This window comes from Bombus flavifrons, chromosome 2 (genome assembly GCF_040668555.2).
Source record: "Bombus flavifrons isolate JBK064 chromosome 2, iyBomFlav1_principal, whole genome shotgun sequence".
Lineage (NCBI taxonomy): Eukaryota > Metazoa > Arthropoda > Insecta > Hymenoptera > Apidae > Bombus > Bombus flavifrons.
This window is the reverse complement of record NC_138443.1, coordinates 5,913,798-5,934,937: the sequence shown is the minus strand read 5'-3', so window position 1 is coordinate 5,934,937 and position 21,140 is coordinate 5,913,798. Positions and strand designations below refer to the sequence as shown.

General features: G+C 26.6%; 5 protein-coding genes across 14 annotated transcripts; 4 read left to right on the top strand and 1 right to left on the bottom strand.

The window, feature by feature from the left end:
* The first annotated feature begins 882 nt into the window (after nt 1-882).
* Nucleotides 883-5,210, top strand: LOC138189916 (T-complex protein 11-like protein 1). 8 transcript variants are annotated; one of them, XM_069132226.1, is made up of 8 exons: nt 890-1,030; nt 1,802-1,915; nt 2,695-2,814; nt 2,957-3,225; nt 3,306-3,824; nt 3,917-4,101; nt 4,190-4,356; nt 4,422-5,210. In XM_069132226.1, exons 3-8 carry the CDS (start codon nt 2,805-2,807, stop codon nt 4,667-4,669), a joined length of 1,398 nt encoding a protein of 465 aa, XP_068988327.1. In that variant the 5' UTR covers nt 890-1,030; nt 1,802-1,915; nt 2,695-2,804; the 3' UTR covers nt 4,670-5,210. The 8 variants fall into 8 exon arrangements, with proteins under 8 accessions (XP_068988325.1, XP_068988327.1, XP_068988322.1 ...); XM_069132221.1 differs by having other exon boundaries at nt 891-1,030; nt 2,931-3,225; XM_069132222.1 differs by having other exon boundaries at nt 918-1,136; nt 2,931-3,225.
* A 138-nt stretch (nt 5,211-5,348) lies between these two features.
* Rtel1 (Regulator of telomere elongation helicase 1) lies at nt 5,349-10,047 on the bottom strand. 2 transcript variants are annotated; one of them, XR_011176154.1, is made up of 13 exons: nt 9,715-10,047; nt 9,220-9,643; nt 8,878-9,133; nt 8,504-8,767; nt 8,123-8,433; nt 7,837-8,043; nt 7,594-7,756; nt 7,237-7,494; nt 6,930-7,169; nt 6,357-6,866; nt 6,093-6,237; nt 5,857-6,010; nt 5,349-5,778 (listed from the first exon to the last, which is right to left on the bottom strand). XR_011176154.1 is itself a non-coding variant. In XM_069132219.1 (12 exons), exons 1-12 carry the CDS (start codon nt 9,845-9,847, stop codon nt 5,931-5,933), a joined length of 2,991 nt encoding a protein of 996 aa, XP_068988320.1. In that variant the 5' UTR covers nt 9,848-10,047; the 3' UTR covers nt 5,349-5,930. The 2 variants fall into 2 exon arrangements, 1 of the variants encoding a protein (XP_068988320.1); XM_069132219.1 differs by having other exon boundaries at nt 5,349-6,010.
* Nucleotides 10,048-10,258: 211 nt separating this feature from the next.
* Oscillin (glucosamine-6-phosphate isomerase Oscillin) lies at nt 10,259-12,952 on the top strand. Of its 2 annotated transcripts, none has more exons than XM_069132229.1 (6): nt 10,259-10,415; nt 11,091-11,239; nt 11,380-11,664; nt 11,740-12,098; nt 12,225-12,306; nt 12,653-12,952. In XM_069132229.1, the coding sequence occupies exons 2-5, from the start codon at nt 11,116-11,118 to the stop codon at nt 12,300-12,302; spliced, it is 846 nt and encodes a 281-aa protein (XP_068988330.1). In that variant the 5' UTR covers nt 10,259-10,415; nt 11,091-11,115; the 3' UTR covers nt 12,303-12,306; nt 12,653-12,952. The 2 variants fall into 2 exon arrangements, with proteins under 2 accessions (XP_068988330.1, XP_068988331.1); XM_069132230.1 differs by lacking the exon at nt 10,259-10,415 and adding an exon at nt 10,534-10,988.
* A 263-nt stretch (nt 12,953-13,215) lies between these two features.
* LOC138189918 (uncharacterized) lies at nt 13,216-16,522 on the top strand. The gene is made up of 2 exons (XM_069132228.1): nt 13,216-14,011; nt 15,302-16,522. The coding sequence occupies exons 1-2, from the start codon at nt 13,522-13,524 to the stop codon at nt 16,054-16,056; spliced, it is 1,245 nt and encodes a 414-aa protein (XP_068988329.1). The 5' UTR covers nt 13,216-13,521; the 3' UTR covers nt 16,057-16,522.
* A 2,337-nt stretch (nt 16,523-18,859) lies between these two features.
* On the top strand, nt 18,860-20,236 carry LOC138189913 (uncharacterized). Its single transcript, XM_069132218.1, has 2 exons — nt 18,860-19,256; nt 19,435-20,236. Exons 1-2 carry the CDS (start codon nt 19,029-19,031, stop codon nt 20,155-20,157), a joined length of 951 nt encoding a protein of 316 aa, XP_068988319.1. The 5' UTR covers nt 18,860-19,028; the 3' UTR covers nt 20,158-20,236.
* The last annotated feature ends 904 nt before the right edge of the window (nt 20,237-21,140 follow it).

The window sequence follows — 21,140 nt, the reverse complement described above, 5'->3', positions numbered from 1 at the left end:
ACAAATGAAACTGATTAATGAATAGAGAAAATAATTAAAGAAGGTTTTCTTTAACGTGAAATAATATTATATTTTTGATAAGAAATTGTAATTATGTATAATAACAATTACATTAGTCATACTATATAGTATTATGAATTGCAAGTTAATATGAATTATTTAAAAAGTCGAAGGATAATCGTTAAATATACATTGTGTTTTTACTTACTTTTGTGCAAGAACATATTCTGACTAATTAATTTATTAGTACCTATACAACCTTTGTAAGATTCAAGGTGGACAACAGTGACTCATATTATTTCCGAAAATGGTTCGTCTGCACCTTGAAATTCTTAAGATCTGATGTATCATCATCATTATTCTAGCAACTTTACTATAGATATGAACTTCTTTGAAATCAAATTATTCAACTCCTTATTTTGTATTTAATCAATCCGTATTTAAGCATTCAATATCTTAAAAAACAACTTAATTTCGTGAATTTATGTATCACAAAAAAGCAGCATAAGTAATCATAAATTCCAAAGTAAAGTTTTAAAAATAATATTTGTAATCGTTATTTTTTTGTAAATTTCAATTTATGGAATAGCTCAGTATGGTTTTTGATTCTTGGCTTATATTACATGCATATAGTTTATTACATATGTATGTCTTGTCATTTATAAACAGTGTCATTTTTAATTAAGCGTAAAATTACACTGTATATATTTTTTAATACTATTGTGTTTAATGTCCTTAGTATTAAATGTATGAATAATGTACATATCTTTATTTCCTGAATGTATCATTTTATTGTTTGAAATAGTACGTAGAAGTATAAATATCTATAAAAGAATATAAAAGATAATTATGGTAATAATACAAATAATTTTGCGAAAACTAAGAAATGACAATTTGCAGAGGACGCTACTGTCTTATATATTCTAAGTTTACTGTTGAGCATCAACCTAAAAAGTTGTAAATACACAATTCGTAGTTGTTTGGAACAAAATTGATTTTTCAACATGACAATTTATATATAAAATCGCTGGTAAATTTATAATAGAAATGTGAATTGTATTATGTTAAAACATTGGAATGTTTTGGTAAAACAAGTCTAGATATTATTTTACGCATTTTGACTTTCTAGTGAAAGTGTAAATATGTTTCCTCAATTAAATTGCAAATTATCAAATATAATTAAATCTAGAAAAAGGCACTTCCGTATTCTTTCGTTTCTAAATAAATAAATGGTTAAAAAATAAGTTTATGTATACAATATTGCAAATTTGGTTTTGTTTGTAAACTGATTAGCATATACATGCGTTGTTTGATTAGAAAGTAAAAAAAATTGCATTCAGAAAAATATTTCGAGCGATATGCATAAATTATTATTTTTGATATAAAATATTTAGAGTTGATAGCAAAAATATTTAGAAACTAAACTTTTGCGAAAGGTGCATTTTTTTTATAAAATATAGAAACTATGGTAAGTTTTAAATTCTAAATAAAAAATAGAAATATAATGTTAATCTATGAAAAATTTTTGTAAGTATACAGATAGTAATTTTATTTATTTTTTGTTTTACAGACAAATATTTATAATGATTTTGTATTTAATATACATAGTATAAAATATTTTAGGAAATAACATGAAATATATTATAATCAATAATTATTTTAATATCATATGTTAAATATGTAGCAGATATAAGTGTAAATCTGAGATAGGTTATTAAAAAATGGAAATATTGTATCAGTCTTTTAAAATCAAATAAGGAGGGTTGTTCTTATATGTACCTTGTGAATGTTCTTTTTATAGACAAAGTTTGACCTCCTTGTCTTCAATATCTATTGCATTTAAGTGCCAGCTGTTTCTCAGTGCTGATCATGCTACAACAAAACAGTTAAATCAAAAATTAATCATGCCAGATAGGTATATTTTTCATATATTTATAAAACATTTTAATCATATAGTAAAGAATCTATGCTAATTATATGAATTACTATATTTATTATCTAGTTATAAAATATCTGTTTATTAAGAAAACTACTTTTGGAGGCAAATTTAAATTTTACGAGGTGGAATAATAAAATATTTCTTTTTTACAATATATCTGATTTAAGGAAATATTATTCGACACATATTTATTTTTCAATTTTATTTCTAAAGACAAGATTATTATGATAATTATATGTTGAATTATATGAAACACAAATTTTCTATTATTTGTATTGTTCAAAACAAATTTACATGTTTTTAAGTATTGTTAAACATATGCTAAAATGGTACATATTTTGTTAGGAATAAAATTTTGGTTAGTGCTGGAGTAATGTGGGGTATAACTCTTTGCTGCCTCTTTATTAGTTGTAAATTTTCTGGTATTTTGTTTTAGTCAGTGTACATTTGCATAATCTGAAATCTGTAGTGTTACTTATATAACTGTTTATTAGTTTTAATACACTAATTATAATTTTATATGTAATGATTACTGTGTGTTATATATCCTATCTATTTATTAATCAAATGGTGAATATTAAGTATAATATTTAACAGTAAGTAATTAATATTGTTTTATTGTTTATATTTTACAATGTGCATTGTGTTTTATTATTTGTTATGTTATTTATTGCTATAGACTAATGGTATTTATATAATGGAGTTTGTATGTGTGTTATCACAATTAAATTTTAATAATACATATTATTATATAGGAATCAAAAAATGGAAAACAATGAAGGACAAAAATCCAATATCAATGAAGCTAGCACATCTGTACCTGTAGATTGTAAATCTGATTCTCATCTTGAGACAGAAGAAGAAAATGCAAAGGGGTAAATTATTATTTTTTTAATTGAAATATAATATGATTATTTTCTTAATTTATTCATCAATAGATATGTTCAGATTTTATATTAATATTTTTCGTAATTAAATGTGTATCACACAGGCAAAAAACACCAAATTTTGTGGTAGGTGGATTAATAGGAGCATCACCACCAAAATTTGTTTCTCTCGAAGAAATCATAAATGCTGCAAATGGCATGAAAAATATGGCATTAGCACATGAAATTGCGGTGGATAAAAATTTTCAGTTACAAAAACTTGAACCTGATGATGGCACAATTCATAGAAAAGTAAAAGAAATTATGCATAAAGCTTTTTGGAATTTATTAGCAGAGCAATTAGATGAAGATCCTCCAAATTATACACAAGCGTTGGTTTTACTAAAGGAAATTAAAGAAGTAGTATATTTATATGGATTTTATGAAATAATGTATGATTTCTGTATCTACATATGTTCAATAATCTTTCTGTTTTATAGACATTAGATGAACTAGTATTACCACATCATGCAAAAATTCGAGAAAATTTAAAAGAAGTACTTGATGTGGATTTAATTAAACAGCAAGCAGAAAATGGTGTTTTGGACTTCCATCATTATGCACAATATGTGATATCCATTATGAGTAAAGTTTGTGCGCCAGTAAGAGACGAGAAGATTCGAGAACTTAGTCAAGAAACACATGTTATTGAAATATTCAAAGGAATAATGGAAGTACTGCAATTAATGCGACTTGATTTGGCAAATTTTACCATTACTATGATGAGACCAAATATAGTTGCTTCAAGTATTGAATACGAGAAAGCCAAGTTCGCTGAATTCTTAAAAGTTAATACAAATGGTCTACAATTTACAGAAAAATGGTTGTTGAGGCATTTTGATCCAACAAATATTATGAGCAGTTCGTCTGACATTAATGCAGCTCGTCAGCTTACCCATTGTCTTTTAACTGAAGCGTATCTTGATCTTCTAGAATGGGATTTTAGTCCAGATGCAGAAGTACATATGCAACTATTTGTGTTAATAATATAGTCAATCCTCGGTTATTTGAGTTAATAATAATACAAATTTTATTGCCATCATTTTTACAGACTTTGATGCTTGATCAAAGTAGATTACTGGAATTGCGTGATAAGACCAGCAGATTAAGCATTATAGGATCTGTAATATTGCTAGTAAATAATACAGTAGGTGCACCAATTCATGGTGTATCAAACTTTAAGAAGAATATTAAACAACATCTTAATGTGTTGTTAGATTCTGTACATTCAAATAAGTATGTACATAATAACATCTGACATATATATATATATATATATATATAAGTAATCATAAATTAAATTTGTCATACTAACTATTAATAGGGATTTGGAAACTGTAATGCCAAATATTGTATTACAAGTAAAAACAGACTTGAAAACGACATTGCAGGAAATTAATGCTGCTTCCTTATCTCCAGAGATAGAAACATTATTAGAAGGACAGATATTGGATCTCATCAATCCAGAACATAAAATAAGGCATCTTATAAGTAAGTATTGTATGGGACCTATAAAATTTATTTTACATCTTATTTACTTTGTATATCTTTTTTAGATTTAAGAATTCGGCAATTTTTACAAAAAATAATATTATCTCAATCTACGGCACCACAACAAGTTCCACCTGGACTTTCATCACTACAAGAAGAATTAACAGCTATAGTAGCTCAATTTTTGATACTTATTTCTCATAATCGAAGTGTATTTGGAGAATATTATCAAGAAATCATTACTAATGCACTTATTAAAAAAGAAACTGAAAGTAATAAAGATATGAGTGCAATTCATGCCATGGACTTGTAAAGCAATTGAGATTTTAAATCAATTTTTGTAAGGGAAACATATTTGTGTTCATAAAATAGCACATTAATTAAAAAAATAAGTGACATATATATCTTAAAGTAACAATTTATTTGTTTTCATACGTTAAGTTTTCTAACAAAAAAAAAAGAAAAGAAAATAAAGAATATATATTAAAAACATAAAAACAAAAACGTTATACAGAAAAAGTTCTGATATTGATGTAAGTTATAAATGACACAATTAATTGTATGAGTGAAAAATACTTATAAAAAGGAAAAAAACAATTTTCACATATATTGCAAATAGTAATTATTTGTTTTTAACTATATGCAATCACTATTTTACATACAAGTTAACTGTAACTTAATCTTTACTTTGTAGTTGCATATTATGATGAGCTGCAACTTATTTTTTATATTTGATGCTTTAACATGATTTCCAAATGTTATTTTAAATATTGTATTCAAAATTTATAATGAAAAAATATGTAACATATATTTGTATATACACGCAAAAATTAAAGTAATTCATAATTAAATTTTATTGCATTTTTTAAAATAACTAAAATCATTTTAAGTTTATTTATTACATCAAATGTAATTCATAAATTGCTATATGGATTCTGATATACATACAACATTCTATTTTTTTATAAAAACACATTCCCGTATTTTTATTAGAAAACTTATATTTATTGTATATTATACAAATTGCTTTTGAATATCAAGTAACAAACGTTCACTGCTAAAATATAAGTTCTTTATAACCATAATAATATATGTTTATTTACACGATCCTATTGCACAAAGATATTTTCTAAAACTTTTTCAAAAAAATGTTAAACAAATTCGAGATATATGGTTGAACCATCCTATAGAATTTTGAGATATGATTTGCAAAAATCATCATGTTAGTTCAAAACGGCGTTACTTCCAAAACAATGATGAAAAATTGTCAGACAACACAAGATTTGTGACCACAACCTTAGGCTATACTAATATACAAAAACCAGGATGATCTTAAGCTAAAATGATCTTGCTTCAACATGATCTTGAATTTATAGGACTGTTACAAGTATCTCAGGGGTCGTGAGATCTTGAAGATGTAAACTCAGGAAATAAATATGAATCTATATTAATCTAGATATGGGTAAAGCTATAAAATATGTTTAATTCGTTAATACTTACTTATAACGTAGTTTTAATAATAACTCTTTATATTAAAATGTTATGAATCTTTGAATTCTTTTCTATGTTTACTATTATGTTTGTGTATTTGTGATCAAAGTAATATGATTTTCAAATACAGAAATGTGTTGCTTCTTTACAAAATATTTAAAACCTAGAAATTGTATTAGATCAATAAGGGATTATAATATCACACAATTGATCTACATATATATTTATTAATATATATAAAATACCTATAAATAAATGAAGCAATTCCTTATTAGGGGAAAATAAATTTTGAAGTATTTTCAACAATTCCTCCAGATTGCCTGTTCTTGTATAGTCCTGTATCATTTTCGCAAATATTTTATAATCAGCTTCTGATAAAGATCGTTTTACCTAAGGAATGTATTATATACAAAGTTATTGCAACATAAATTTCTTGTTAATTAAACTTTTATTCATTATGTATATTTATAATTAATCATAATTAGTCATAATCGCAGATGATTACTTACTTCCTTTAAATATGCTTTGCCTAAAGCTTTTTTATCAGTTTCTTTATTATTAGTTTCTTCAAATATTTGTTGAGAATATGTTGTATTGTCTGTATGATCCCTATTTACACATGAAGAAGTTGAAGCACCAGATAAATGTTCATTAAATTCTATTGGTAACATCTTTATTTTCCTTTTTTTTGTGGCAGGTTCACTGCTATTTTTTGTTAGTTCACAGGTGGTGTAATCACTTCTTAATTTACAATTACTAAAATTAATTACAGGCTTTGACTCTGTTTCCAAAAGTTCAAACAAGTTTCTTTTTTGTGTTTCAACCAATTGTTTACTTTTCTCATCTTTCTTAGTATAAGAATCAATATTGAAGATATCTTTAGTTGAAGGGGTTTCAATTTTTTGCTTCAAAGTAACTTTTCCGGTGCGAGACACGGTTGTATCAAATGATGCTGATACTGCTGGTAATGAAACATAACTACTTGTAAATTGTACACCAGGCATATTCGGTTGTGGAAACTGAAAATAATTATAAAATAACAATACTTAAGTATGTTTCCTTTTTTATAAAATTAAACTTACAGTGTGTCCTGCATATCTGAAAAAATCTTTTAGCTCTTTCATAATAATACCAAAAGAGGTAAAATTTTTTATATGAGGTCTGAGCCAAGCAGATAAATGTTTCTTAAAACTTGGATTATCAAATCGACAGTCACAAAGAATTATAGCTCCATAATCATTTTTATGACGTATTATGCGGCCAATGGCTTGGTTAACAGCTCGTGATGCTTCAAGCTGGTACCACTGTTGACCAGACAAAGCCTGGAGAGGAATAAGATTCATAAAATTAACATACTTGATGAATATTTAATATCTCAATTCTAATTACCTCTTTATTTTGTTTTTTCATTTCTTCTAAATACCGTTGTTTTAATATAACTCTCGGATCTTTTAAAGGTGGAAATGGAAGACCTGTAATTAATACAGCTCTTCCATTTGCATTAGCAAAATCAAGCCCTTCACTCACTTTACCCCTACAAACTGCCATAAAAATAGCACCTTTGCAAGAGGGATCTTTAATTTTTTCGTAATACTCATTCATAACATTTATAAAACCATCTCTGTACTGAGGTTCTACATATATAGGCTGATAAATATAAATAAATAAGTTTTACTATCTTAGTTATAATATATAGCTATAATCATTTGAATATTATTGAAATTAAAATTAATTAAAGGTAATTACTTTACGATCTGCAATTTTAGTCCACAAACCTGTAGTTTGCCATTCTTCTTTACACTTTTTCATTATTGGGTATGAAGGAAAGAAAACTAATAGACCATGAGGAATAATACAACTAAAGTTAAGCACTGTTCGCCCAAGAGATGCTATATATTTTGGATCATTTCTAAAACACAAATTATGTTTTTTACATGATGTATTATGAAAGGGATTGTATATTACATACAATATATTTAATAAAAATACCTTGTATTAAAAGAAGAATTTAATGAATAACCATCAGGTCCTTGACTAAGGACACCGACACAAATTTGATCTCCTTTCACAATATGCGGATTTTCTAATTGAAGTTCAATTGGTATTCCAAGTTCAGATATGAAAGGTTTCAAAGGAGATAATGTACCACTTGTTAATATTATTGAACGCACACCTTGATCCATTAGTTGTTGCATACTTGATTATTGTAATTAATATACGAATACATTAATACAGTCTATTCAAAATTAAATGCAGTAATAAAAGAAAGATTTACCTAAATCCAGGACTAAAACACCAATAACTGATAACTTTGCTTTCATTCTTTTTAAGTATTTTTTTTGTTTCCCAAACTTCATTTTGTTTTGTTTTTTTCTGTTCTTCTAATTGAATATACACTTTATAACATTGTTTGATTTTTTCTCTATAGCGTGGACTATTACCACTGCTAAATACAGTTTTTAATAGGTCACTGAATTTCTGAAGTGCATGACCTTTTCTTGTAAATGGAGAAGTGCTTGTAGTTGTTAAGTAAAAAGCAATTTTCTCCAACTTTTCTATTACAAGTTGTTCTCTGCCATGAGTTAACTGTTGAATATATTTATTATTTTTATCTACTTTACACAATTATACAAATTAGAAAATATTAATTATGTACTTGTGCCTTTCCTAGTAATTCAAAAATGTATCCACCAGGAAATGTATCTCCCTCATTGCGTTTTACGATTTCTATAGCATCAATAGCTTTCTCTAATTCCAGAAACATAGCTTTTAAAATACATAAGTCATCCGCAGTAAAATCTTTTACAATATTTCCTGAATTTTCCATTGAAAAATCATTTTCTTGTTCAATATTACTAGCCATATCTTCCATTACAGCTGTTATTTCATCAATGCACATTGCAATATCTGTACTACATATCTACAGAAATTTTATGTAGAATAATTTCTATATATATTTTACCAACTTAATTTTACTCAATTTTTCTTAGATTGATAATAATTGCTATTAAATATAAATTAATTTAATACCTGTAATGATGCTGCTTCTTCACATGTTTTCTCAATATTGTGTGCTTCATCTAAGAGAATAATATTATTTTGGATATCTATGCCTTGTGTCTTCCGTGATTTTGAATCCAGTAAGTAATTATATGGCATAAAGGTAATATCTGCATTCTGTTTAAGTTCCCTGGACAGAAAGTATGGACAACATTTAAATTTTTGTCCAGCTTTTACTAAGTCTTCTATATCAAGTACTTCTTGTTTAAAAAGAGGATCATCTTTCCTAAAACATATATTTCTTCATCAATACCTTTTGCTAACAAAAAAATTTATCAATTTTATCAAATATTAATGTTACAGTTTTTTTACCTGCTTTCAACATTATTGTAATAGAAACATGTCCTAGATTTGATTTTAGAATGACACATATATATTTTGTTTGAACTACTATTTTCTTTGGAAACTTCTGGATGAATACAAAGCTGATCTCGAGATCCCAAAACAGCTGTGCTTACATGTTTATAGGAAGTTCTTTTTAATTCTTGCATTGCTTGCGAAAGTTGGGAATGAGTTCTAGATGCATAGATAATTTTTGGTGGTGCCCAACCTAAATTACTAGTAGGCTCAGAATCTCCTGTTCCTTCTTTAAGTCCATTACTTAATTGCTTAAAAAAATGTCCACCAAAATCAGGCTTCTCAATTGCACCTATTAATGATTGTGCTTGTAATTGAGCTTTCTTTGTTAATAACCAACTTAAAGAAGAACACAGAAGACTGAGTGTTTTCCCCGTACCTATAACATTTCTATGAATTAGTTTTAATATTTCTTAACTAATATATAATAATAAAAAGAGTGAATAATACCAGTTGGAGATTCCAAAACACCATTTTTACCATTTTGAAGACATTCTATCACTTTTACCATATATTCTTCTTGTATTGAATATGGTTTAAAAGGAAAATTTACAATAACGTTATTAATTGTCACGTCTGGCATTGCAACGTTATAAATTTTATGCAATATACACAAAAATTAAGATTTTCATAACATAAGAAATGTGAATCTCTCAGTTAGCATTTATAGAAACATCAAGATCACATTCCCGCCAAATTCTGAGCTACTTTGATATTAAATTACATACACCATTAAAGTATTTACTTACATACATATGTATGTATAAGCACTAACTGATACTAAATATAAAATTTATATTTGTTCTGATACATATCTATTACATATAATTAACTTTTCTTTCTAAAATTATAATAAAAAGAAAATAATAGGAAATATATATTTCGTTTATTAGATTTCAAAAAAAGAAAATATATATATAATAAGGGTATATAATAAATATTTTATTTTCGATTTATCAGCTAGTTTATTTTGTATAGGAATCTATTTTCAAGTATTAACAACACCTATAAGTGGAATATATATTAAATCTTTTGCTAAGTAGTAAAGGCTCGAGATTAGGTCATTCACATCAGTGGCATCAGTTGAATGTCAGCTGATTTCATGTTTGACCAACTACTGTAAGAGTAGGTAATTCTTAATTTTTCTTCAGGTTAGTATACTTCTATCATCTTTCATTTTTTGGTTTCTTGCAGCAAGTATAAATTATTATATGTCAGGGTTGTTGTAGCATTCGAATTTATAAAAATGAATAACATATTAAAACTTATTAGTTAGGAAGATTTAATATTTGTTTTTTAAAGAGTAATGACCATTGGTTATTGACCTTTAAAATAAATTACCGAAGACCATTCAACATTCCTGCATTTAAAACATGCGCACCACATACGACATAATAAATATGTATTCGAAATAAGTTTTTGACAGTGATAAAATATGTATCTATTGAATACATTTGCGTCTTCTTCAAGATTTTAAAAATAAAGACTAATAGAGAGAAAAGATCGGAATACAATTTTTATATAAAATTTACTTTAACAAATGAAATATTTCATGTAAAGATAAAGATAATATAAAACTTGAATCTGAAATTCTGTGATCTCAATATTCTGTGTGTTCAGATAAGTTCTTTGCCATAACGATATCTCTGCATATATACTCGCATAAATATATTATCGGGAACTGATAAAACTATACTGTGCATATTTATATAATTAATTGAGATGTTAGTCATATTATTGAAGAATTATATTTCATTTTTATAAATTATTTAAATTTTTTCGATATATATTTTCCGATTGTGTCTATAATTTTATCATTTTTTCAGTGTTCAATTACAACATAATTGTAAAATGCGTTTAGTAATCTGTGATACAGTGGATTATGTGGCAGAATGGTCTGCTAAGTATGTTTTAAAAAGAATTAATGATTTTCAACCAAATGAAAACAAATATTTTGTTCTTGGTCTTCCAACAGGTATATATTATTGTATATATTATTATCTTTCATATATTAGAAATAGAAAAGAAAAAGAAAAAGGAAGGGAAATATTTAATGTATGTCTGTTAGCAACGATTGTGGGAAATAAATTTACAATGGTTGATTATCATCTTTAGGTGGTACTCCTTTAGGGATGTACAGAAAACTTATAGAATACTACAAAGCAGGAAAAATTTCCTTCAAGTATGTAAAAACCTTTAATATGGATGAATATGTTGATTTGCCCAGGGACCATCCAGAATCTTATCATTACTATATGTACAATAATTTCTTTAAACATATAGATATAGATCCACAAAATGTACACATTCTTGATGGTAATGCACCTGATCTTATAAAGGAATGTGATGATTTTGAAATTAAGATTAAAGAAGCTGGTGGTATTGAATTGTTTATTGGTGGTATGTAATTTGTAATATAACAAATAAATTCATATAAAAAATTAGTTGGATACAAAACAAAATGTTGTGTTTCAGGTATTGGCCCAGATGGTCATATAGCTTTCAACGAACCAGGTTCATCTTTAGCATCACGTACAAGAGTAAAAACTTTGGCACAAGATACGTTAGAAGCTAACGCGAGATTCTTTGGAAATGATATTTCTAAAGTTCCTAATCAAGCATTGACTGTTGGTGTTGGCACAGTGATGGATGCCAAAGAAGTAATGATTCTTATCACAGGATCTCATAAAGCATTTGCTCTTTACAAAGCAATAGAAGAAGGAATTAATCATATGTGGACTGTATCAGCTTTTCAACAACATCCTCGTACAATAATTATTTGTGATGAGGATGCAACTCTAGAATTACGTGTGAAGACAGTCAAATATTTCAAGGTATAAAATATAAATTTCCTACAATTTTAAAAACTTTTGTTTAAAATATTTGAAAAGTAAAAATTTTAGATATTTGTTCTAATTGGAACTTAATTCATAACTTTTCAATTTGTATGATATATGCAGGCTCTCAGTGCTACACATCAAAAATTGATTGAAGAAGATGGAGATGCAATCCTTCGTCGTTCAATACAAAACAGTTAAAATGGTAGTTATATTTTTTAACATTGCATAAATATGGATTACACATCTGTATTTTTGTTTTCTGTCTCTTTTTAAATTAGAGTAAATTGAGAATTCTGTACTCCTTATTTTGTTGTTTATTACAAAAACATTACATCTTCTCTTTATGTTGTTTATATAATTAATCTACATTAATAATGTCCATTAATTGTTTAATAGTATTTAACAGTTTAATAATAATTTATTAATGGTATTGTATTACGGAATATTACTTGTAATGTTATAATTTTATTATATAATGAATTATCTGAAAAATTATTATAAATCGTTTTTGTTGTTATGATAAATTGTAAAATGTGTTATTTTTACAGAATTTATGGAATATTCACAGCAAACTAATTGATGAAAATGGGAAAATATCGATTTAAAATAATATAAGATATTGTTATACATATATGAAAATGTATAAAGTCTCGCATAAAAAGAATTTCGATGGATGTGACGAACTTTACACGGTGTACGTGTACATTATGCGAAACAATTGATATGAAAACTTTATATGATATATACACATTTGTTTCAATAAAGCACGAGTTATAGTATTGTTATTGTTTCATATTTTTGTATCAGTATATTTTTTCATAAATAAACTTATGCTTTTTGTCACAAAATTTTTATCATATACTTACCTTTTCATTCTGTGAAATGAACTGTAATATAATTAAAAGAATACTTCTAATTAACAAGTGTGTCTAAACGTGTAAAAGGAAAACATAAACTTTAAATAAAATAATTTTTAAGATGTTACACGAACAAAAAAATTTTACAAAGGAAACACGGGCATATATTTTGAAAGATTTGATGTCCTTCTTAAAACCGAGGTCGAACTGTAAGCAACAAGTGGGAGAGATCGTGCGTAGAAGCGATCATTATCATGAAGAGTACATGATAAGTGGAACTGAGGACAATACGTAAGTTGGTTATTGGGATCGTACTGACTTGCCAGAAAGAACCGTTAACATTTGTATCGGATAGAATTGCTGATAATAGTCACACACCGAAGTAATTGATAAGAACATTAATCTTGTGATCTTGTCAGTAGTCGATCTTATAAATTCAGTCAATATCTAAAACCTACAAATTGTTCTTCGGTGCTCCTTTCGCCAGCTGTGACTGATCGATCGGAAACTTACTATTAGATCGTTTTTCTCTCGTTCGTGTACTTCTCTCTGCTATAATAATGAATGACAACAGCGATGCGTTTACAATTAAGAATGTTGTACTCCGTGATATCGAGTCGGTTCTGCGTCAAAGGATCGGGGATCATATGATCATCGGAGATTATACCAGCAAATCATTATTACCCCCTGGAGAAAATTACGGAAGTTCGATTTTTAGAGTCGATGTTGAATTGAAGGATAAAAATACTGGAAAGAAGGAAGATCTTCATCTTATTGCAAAGATGTGTCCACCAACGGAATATCAGAAAGAAGTTTTCAATAGTTCTCGTACATTTATGAAAGAAATCTTTATGTACGAGACTATTTTACCAGCTTATAATAAGTTGGAAGTGGAGTGCGGATTGAGAAAGAACGAGGTGTTCGAGATTTTGCCAAAATTTTATGGATCTAGACTGTCTCTACAACCGGATAGAGAGTTTGATGACGATGCTGTTATCCTTATGGAGAATTTGAAAATTAAGGGTTACTACACAGGCGATCGATCTATAGGTATGTATACATACTCTAGTATAATTTGTTAAGTAAATTCTTAACTACCATTCGTCTTTGAGAATAGACTAAATTTTAATTTCATTATTATAGTCTAGTATATAATTTTGGAAGTATTAAGGAGAGGTAAAATAATTATATTAAATAAATTTTTGTAATACAGTAATTTAATAAATAAAATATCGAATAATCTGAAAAAATATGTTTATATTTGTGGTAATGACAAAAATATGGACGTCTGTATACTATCTTTTTATAAAATTGTACATCGTTTTAAAATGTAACTATCTTTTTAATCATATCTCTTTGTACTTTTTACGTTTAAGTTCAAAGGTTTAATTACTCGAATCATTTGTCCGATAAAAAAAGCGGGACACTAATTTTTACAACGAAATGATAGTGAAATTTCATTTAAAGTTTGCTTAAAACGAAAACTGTTAACACAAAATATTAGCGGTTTGATGTTATGTATATTTTTAACATTATATATAAATCAACTCTCTCTTAAAATCGTTTAAGATTGTTAGTTATAGATTGCTATGAAACAGTTCCTATCTTATGAACTAATAGAAGAAAACTGTACTGTATTTTTATAGAAAAAATTAAAAATGAAATAATATAAATAAAAATAATATTAATACGAAGTAAAACTTAATACATTCACTGAAAAATTTAATTAACATAAAAATTTATATAAAATTTAAAAAATTAATTTAGAAAAATTAAATATAAAAATTTTCTTTACGAACTATGTTCATACACTTTTAATTTATAAACTTATATGTCATTAATTACGAGTAACAATGTTTAATTTTTTTACTAAGTTATATTCAGTGTCTTACACAAGTATTTATGTATATAATCGTTTGATATCTATCGAGATTCTATCGTCGAGATTTCTTACTCTGGTATTTTCGCTGAATCATGCTCATATATCCTTGACAATTTAAAGAAATCCTTAATACGTAAATACCTTGATTTCTATGTTAAGAACTCATTCTCAACGATTTTTCGTACGATGAGAATTACAAGTTTATATATAATATAGAATGCAAAATTTATTTAAATTTTAACGACCTTTCAATTATATTTTATCGTTAAATTTTCTTCATTTCGATCATCTTATACAATCTCTATTTATAATAAATAACACATACAAATTTGTTTGCACGCAGCGATTAAATTTTACTTTAAGCAAGTTCCTTATAGATTTACTAAACCTAATATTTCGAAAATACTTATAAAATGAAATTTTATTTTCTAATTATTCTGTTTGATGGTTTTATACAGGTTACGACTTAGAGCACGCAGAGGAAGCAGTCAAGGCTTTGGCTAGATTTCATGCTTTAGGAATAGCTATGAAAGAGAAAAGACCTGGTATTTTTGAGGTGTTCAAGATGTACGCAAGACCTTTACAACATTCAAAGAACAACACGGATGATATGTTTGCGTTGGTACTCGATCAAATAAAGAATGACCCAGAAACAAGTCCTTATTACGAGAAATGTGAGAAAATTTTAACACAATTGAAAATGGAAGATCTTTGGACGGACGCTCTTCGAGAACCATGGACGACCATCATTCATTCTGATTTCTGGGTGAACAATGTGATGTTCCATCGTAGCGAAAAAGGGAAAATCGATGGCGTAAAATTCGTCGATTTCCAAATATACCTTTACGGAAGTCCCCTGCGTGATCTGTTGTTTTTCCTTTACTCTAGCGTAAAGAACGATACAATGGAGGAGCAAATCGATGATCTGTTGGATTTGTATTACGAAACTTTCATAAACACGCTAAGTAAAATGGGATGCAATACGAGTCTGTATACCAAGGAAGGATTTCAAGAGAAATTAGTCGAGGATGCCGAACGTGAATTCATCCATGTAAGCTGGATGATAAAGGTGCTCACATTGGATACGAAAGAAATAGAGAATTTTGACGTAGATAAAATGCAGTCTGTACTTATGGGAAAAAGCGCAAATCAATTATTTAAAGACCGACTACGGAGACTCGTGCTCGTCTTTGTTAAACGTAATTGGATATAAAAAAATTATTACGAGGGTGGATCTTTCCGTACCTATAAAGTGACATCGTATATATGTACCTACGTAATCATAGCATATTATTTTTTAAATGATCGTATCCGATTTTTCCATATATCACAATCACAGATATATCACATCAATAAGAATTATATTCTCAATGACTAATCCAATCCATATCTGTAATCTGCAACGAAATATAATCAGTTCAATTAAATAAAATTCAGTAAAATAAATCAACGATATAATATCGAGTCTAAATGACAGGCGACAATAGGAAAGAATTTGGTCGAAAAACAGATAACATTTAAAGATAAACTAAATCAATAATAAAGGACGAACTCATAAATAAACATTTGATTTTTGGAGAGAGGCATTAATAAGATTTTAATCGACATAAATTAATTATTTTCAAGAGATATAAATGTAATTAATAGTATAATAAAAATACAGTAATATTTTATATTTATTATGGTATTATCGTATGTAAAAATTTCGTGTAAAAATTATATATATATATATATATAATAAGAAAATTCTTCTTTTATATAAATTATACAGAGATATAAATAAATAATTTTTTTATGTATCACAACTGCAAAATAAAGATTAGTTGCTTTATTTTTAATGCGACGTAATGAAATTATATCAATGAATTATTTATCGGAGGATACGAATATTTAAAAATTGTACATTAATGGACACATATCTTTCATTATCATGAAAAAAATGGAGTAAATTAATAAAACTATTTTTAAACACAATGCGTGTATTTTATTCAACTTATACGGAGATTAGCTCTATCTCTTATACGTAAATGAACGTGATTTCTTATGATGAGGCAAACAGGATTTGTGATTAATCTCGATCTATCATAGTTTTTAAGATAAACCAATAATTTTGATTAAGATTATTTAAATTTTGTTTGTATTACATAATTGTTTTCAACTATATCTAAAGTATAAAGTAATAGTTCACAATTGCTTCACATGTTCAAGGGGACTTTGACAAAATGAATTAGATATTGTTATCAAACAAATATTAAGACAAGAGCTGAAGTGGGATTTGAACATAATTCTTCCTGGATAACAGAGTTATGAAAGTTAGTATATACAAGTAATATCCAAACGTCAATGCATTGAAAATATCACGAATGATGGATTGTTTAGAATGTCTCTTTTACGAAAGTTTTATTCTCAGATAAATTCTACATTTATTTTAATCTACGAAAGTAAGTAATATAAGAAAATAGGTATGGAAATAAAAACATGCGTATATATATGTGTTATTTATAGGAAGTTAGTATAAAAAAATAATGGCAATGATGATACTGAAGAAAGAATGACGAATATGACCTTGTGAGTTATCTGATAATGAAATATCAAGAATCGTTACAAGCGTATCTTTATCGCTTCTATAGAACAATAATTCTATAGGTAGTGTCATGAAACGATATAGAATTATTAATCAATCATACAGCTTAGAAAATAGCGATAAAATCACTATTCAATATTTTTTAGTGGAAACCTTTACGTTATAAATGATGTCGTACGTATTAAAAAATTGCTAATGTACTTTACATATTCGTGTTTTATTAAGCTCTATTCCTGCAACACTATTATTACTCCAGAGTGTTTTTCGACAGAGTAATTTCTCAAAGGTGATACATAAGTATGTACAAAACGGGCAAACAATATTTAACCCTTTACGAAGCACGATAATCGTAACAAGCGGTAATAGAATATGCAATTATAATTGTATTAGGTTGTTCGAAAAGTGTCTTTCTTTTACAAACACGTCTTTTACAACGACGCATCTTTATACAAACATGAAACATAATCTGTCAAACATTGTGATCTTTATTTTGATAGAACAAAATAGATCATACGTAATTCGATAAAATAATATAAAACGAAAAATGTTGTGCATCCATTATTTCCTTATAAAACGAAAGAAACTTTTCGGACGACCTAATATGTCAGAACTACGAGAAAATTTATTGATACGTATACCGATCGGAATTTTGATGAAAAAGAATAACTTAATATGCGGAATATAATTTATATAATAACTACTTAATAAAATATTAGAAAGCATCTTTTTAATTATAAAAATGTTCAAAAATATCTGATTATAGAATTATTCTATAATAAAAAAATATTTTTGCTTGTATTATTGGACTAACAAAATGTAATAACGTTAAAAATATAAATATGATGTTATATAATAATAAACATTTAGGTATATGCTATAGTAATATAAATATAAGTATTGTCTGCTTCGAAGTACAATGTATATATGTGTAATGTTATATAATGTTCTTCGTGACGGTATGTACGTATCAACATCTAATGATAAGTTAATCGTATCGAGGATCTAATATAACTTTCTATAGCCCATATTTTGAAATAATTGTCGATACGATTAATGCGAAAATTTATATTTTACACTTCAGTATGTGATTGATTAATAACTTTCATTTTTTACATTAAGTAAATAACACACAATAGCTGTAATATTTTTTGTATTAATTGTATACTACGAATTTTTTTATACTAAATGGGTGGCAAATGATTATACGAGTTAACAATTTTTTTAATATACTTGGTATTTTTAACATCACTCCTTCTATCCTGTTAGTACAAAAATTTTACAGAAAAAAAGAAAAGAAAATAGAAAGAATGAAAGAAATTAAATTTATATTTTCTTAAACATAAATAACTGAAATTGAATTATTTAAAATCATAACAAGAAAAAAAGTGAAACCCTATGCATTCAATTAGTGGAATATATTTATACTATATGTTTCTACATGTATATTTACGCAATAGTTAATGCCTGCTTACGATGGAACGAGAAGTTTCTTAGTGGTTGAGACCACTTTTTTTTTTAGTTTTTCTATATTTTTATAAAAGTTTTAGCCAGATTTATCTGCAATTGGTCATATTACGAAATACAATTCTATAATTAAAATAATGAGTTTCTTTATGATGCAGAAATTCCATAAATTAATTCTGTTTATATGGCTCGTATCTGTTCTAACCTTATCTATCAGTGATGAAATTAAAACAGATGGTGATACGACTTTAACGTTAACGTTAAATGCAAACTTTACTGATGGAGATTCTAAAACTGAACATCGAACTTTATCTTCGCCAATTCAATTTACATCTGAATCTGTTAATTCTGCTAAAACCCAAAACGTATGTAGTAATGGTATTTGACAATTAGTAAGCATAGAAATAATTATTTTGAAACTTAAATCATATCATTTAAAAAACGAACGGTTTGTTTAATATGTTTACAATCTTTTCTATTTAAATAAGCACATATAATGATGACAAGTAAATATATAACTGAAATATGTAAATGTTATTACAGAAAAATGTTGCCACCCCTTTAGTTGCAGGAGAAGGTGGCCCAATTTCAATTATTTCTACTACTGAACCAACATTTTCTACTAATTCACATAAATATTTAACAAATGCTACAGACAGTTTAGATGTACGAGTTAATGTATCAACAGAAGATGATAATGTTCCTTACGTAAAAAGTAAAAAAACCACTTCTAAAATTGTATCAAGGAAAGGAGCAAATTCTTCCATTGAAACTATATCATCCAATGATACGAAGACAATAATTAAATCTTTAACAACAACAAATGTTCATAATATTGGAAAGATTGATACAAACATGAATGAATTAAAATCAAATATTACTGACAAGCATACAAATACTGTTTCAAATACTATTGTAAATAGTACTTTGCAGGTTACAAATGTGATACAGCAGAAACTACCAAGTGCAGCTGTAATAAATAATGCATCGTCAGTCCGAGAACATAAACATAAACCAACTAGAACACAGGCAGATTCTTATAGTGATAAACAAGCATTTATAGATCATGCTAACTCATACTACTCAGGTTCACGCTTAGGAATGCCAAAGAAAATTGATTATGTTTTACCAGTTATTGTTACTCTTATAGCTTTGCCAGTTTTGGGTGGTATTATTTTCATGATATACAAACAAGGTAGAGATTGTTGGGATAAAAGACACTATCGGAGAATGGATTTCCTTATTGATGGGATGTATAATGATTAATGTCAACAAATATCATTTAAAAAGTGGGATCCTAATGCTAGTTTCATATATGCAATATATAACAATTGAATATACTATTCTGCCATTATTGCTGCAATGAACATATATATATTCCATATACAAATACTTATAAATTTTTTGGTTTACTATAACTTGCTGCATATATTTTTATTATTTTACTGCCTTGATATGAGATTTGTTATTTTATATGTACTATGTCATGTATGAAATTTGAACATTTATCTTTGTAAATTTGGATAAACGGTGCTTAGGAAAGACAATATGGAAATAATAACAAATTTACAATTATAATAATAGCAGTATTTTATGATTTGTACAAATAAAGTAGTTTCAAAGTTAAACTTTAATCTTATTTTGTAAGATAATTATTAACCTGTTTATAACTTTTGTAGGTGAAGAAATGTACATTAAAATAATTTTTGGGATTAATGGTTTTACTCAAATAATTTTATCTGTAAATGATTTATTATTAACTTATGCTAATTTATCATTAAAAGTTCTCAATAGAGAAATAAACGTATTACAAATTTGATTGTGAGAACAGTATTGTTATAATTTCTTTTAATAACTCAAAGTAAAATTTTTCTGGTAACAGTATGAAAATGTTTTCACATTAAAGGAAATTGGTTTTTTCTATTTCCATATAATTTCCTTCTCACTATATCTTGGTTGTATTTTTAAATTTAATAATGCTCTTGAGAATAATTTACGAATTGTAAAATATCTAATATCTAGCTCACCAAAGAAGTATCTGATTTGAATAATTTGATATCTCAATTTAATTCCTATAATTGTTAATTGTTATTTACATTTTTGGAAAGATGTTTATGTAAAATAATAATTATTATTATAAACATGCGAATGGAATAGGAATTGAATGCCCATTTGTAAATTTATTATATTATAGAAAATATAAGCAATGATTTATGTAATTACTTTATCCAATAAGGTTTCTGCAATTG